The 2,158-nt window shown below is 40.0% G+C and overlaps 2 protein-coding genes across 2 annotated transcripts in view; one reads left to right on the plus strand and one right to left on the minus strand.

Moving 5' to 3' along the window:
• Positions 1–423, minus strand: part of LOC119590624 (pre-mRNA-processing factor 17-like) — a 9,831-nt gene extending 9,408 nt beyond the window's left edge. Inside the window, exon 1 of the mRNA XM_037939303.1 lies at positions 240–423. Within this exon, the coding sequence (XP_037795231.1) occupies positions 240–398 (159 nt within the window). The 5' untranslated portion in view covers positions 399–423. The remainder of the gene's footprint in view (positions 1–239) is intronic.
• Positions 424–600: 177 nt separating this feature from the next.
• Positions 601–2,158, plus strand: part of LOC119590625 (wiskott-Aldrich syndrome protein family member 2-like) — a gene marked incomplete in the record, with an annotated part of 42,196 nt that continues 40,638 nt past the window's right edge. Inside the window, 1 exon segment of the mRNA XM_037939304.1 lies at positions 601–635.

Raw genomic sequence — 2,158 nt, forward strand, 5'->3', positions numbered from 1 at the left:
TGTTCTAATTGAAAATACATGAGACAAGATGAATCGTCACAGTTAAAACAATGACAAATACCGAGGGGGAATTTGTATAAATTTAAAAATATTAAATATTTATTACTATTTACATAATATATGTAGGACTTATTACAATATATTTTAAGGAACAACATTACAATGAGTTATCCTACATACATAAGGGCTCAATACTCTTACATCCTAACCCAGTATCCTTTAAATATCCTATTCCTTACCGTTGACGTCACCTCCGGATTAACCACAAACTGTAATTGCTTAGAGATAGTGTTGCCGCTTTCGATCGGCCGCAAATGTTGTAAAGATTCCTCGTCGGCGCTGTCACTGTCACTCTCACTCCCGCTGCCATAGCCCCTCAGGTTGAGCAGCGACGCCATCTTTGTTTACCTCCTGGCAACGTCTAAGAACAAACGGGTTTTTAAAAATCCACTTTTACACTATTTCCTTGGAGAGAATAATCGTATAACTTGATGATATAAATTTTTAATAAACAGAAAAATATTATTACTTTCTACATCTAGTTAAGAGTTATCATTTATATGTTTACGGAAAAATTGATCCGTGGGTGTGCGTTGTAGGCAGACGCTGCTCTCCGCCCTCTCATGTTTTGGCAGGTGAGTTGTTGTTTTTCCCAATTTCCTTCACTGACTGGCTGTTGCAAGGCCGCTTGGAGAATTTTTGATGCACTGCAGCAATCCGGTCTTTCTGCTTCGCAGTGCTGTGTAAGGAATGGTTGTTCTTCACCCATTTAAAGAAAAAAATCGCTCTAATCTGTGTGAAACTTCAGCGTCAATGGAAACTGACGCCATTTCTCTCTATTTTGCGAGGGATTTCGGCTTCTTATGCCGCCAAAGGCACTAGGAACAAGCTGATTTGTGGTGCAATTATTGATTATTTTCTCAAGAAGGGGACCATGCCGAAAAAACTCCCAGAAATACAAGAAAAAAGGCTTATAAGGCGAGATAATGACCAATGTTTGTTGTGGTGCCAGCGAGCCCCTCCCCTCATGCCCCTCCCTCCCCTTGTGCCCCTCCCTCTCCTAGTGCCCCTCCCTTCCCTGTGCCCTGGCCTTCCCCAGTGGCCCTCCTTTCCTCGTGTCGGGTCCTTCCTTCGTGCCCTTCCTCTCCCTCTTGCCTCTCCATCGTGCACGCCCCTCCCTTTCTCGTGTGCCCCTCCCTCTCCTGGTGCCCCTTCCTCCCACACAAGTGCCATTCCATTCTCCTATGACCCTCCCACTCTCCTCCTGTCTTCCCCTACCCTAGTACTCCTCCTTTACTTATTATTACCTCTCTCTTCCATAGTGCCACTCCCTCTTGTCTTCCTTTTCCCAGGTGCTTTTCCCCTCCTGCTGTGCACTTTCATTGCCCTTCAACTTTGTGCTCATGTCTTCCTTATGGCACTTTTTCTTCCTGTTGGATTGGTTATTGGTTGTTGGTTATTCTTCCCACAATGTGATATGTGGGCAAATATTTCTTCATTTAATATTGTATGCAACAGAAAAATACTCTTGAACACAGGAAAGCATTGTGAGGTGCCGTACTCTGTAAGCTCAGAGAGATAAACAGTATTTTGATAATTAATAAGATTTTAAGGCACAGGCTTATAATGACTTTTTGTTTAAGAGTATGGTTTTGTTTAACCAAATGTGCTGGTAGCACTCCAGCTTGTTTAACTCCTTCCCCCCCCCCATCTGGGAAAATTCCCTGTTTTTCATGTTACACCAAGGCAGATTTTGGTAACTGACATTTTTAGAGAACAGTTCAAAATATATGAAAATTTATATTGTATTGTCATATAGGAACTCCGTAAGCATCAGTAAAGTGCAAAGTTAAAGATGTAAATTCATAGAGCATCAACAGAATGCAATTTTGAAAATGTGTTTGTACTTACAGCTTGCTTATGAATGAAAATGGTAATGAATTAACACATTTATGTAATTAAAAAACATATTAAGTAAGTCTTATTTTTTATAAAATAAAATAACAGCATAAACAAGGCAAATAGGACTTTAAAGGCTAAACACTCAGGTAACAGGTGACCATACTAAAGATGCATGGCAAGAGCAATAGGTAATATTGAAATGCATGTTATTTTAAAACAATTAACATTTTTTGAATGATAATTTGGAAATAAATAA

Source organism: Penaeus monodon, chromosome 27, assembly GCF_015228065.2.
Source record: "Penaeus monodon isolate SGIC_2016 chromosome 27, NSTDA_Pmon_1, whole genome shotgun sequence".
NCBI lineage: Eukaryota > Metazoa > Arthropoda > Malacostraca > Decapoda > Penaeidae > Penaeus > Penaeus monodon.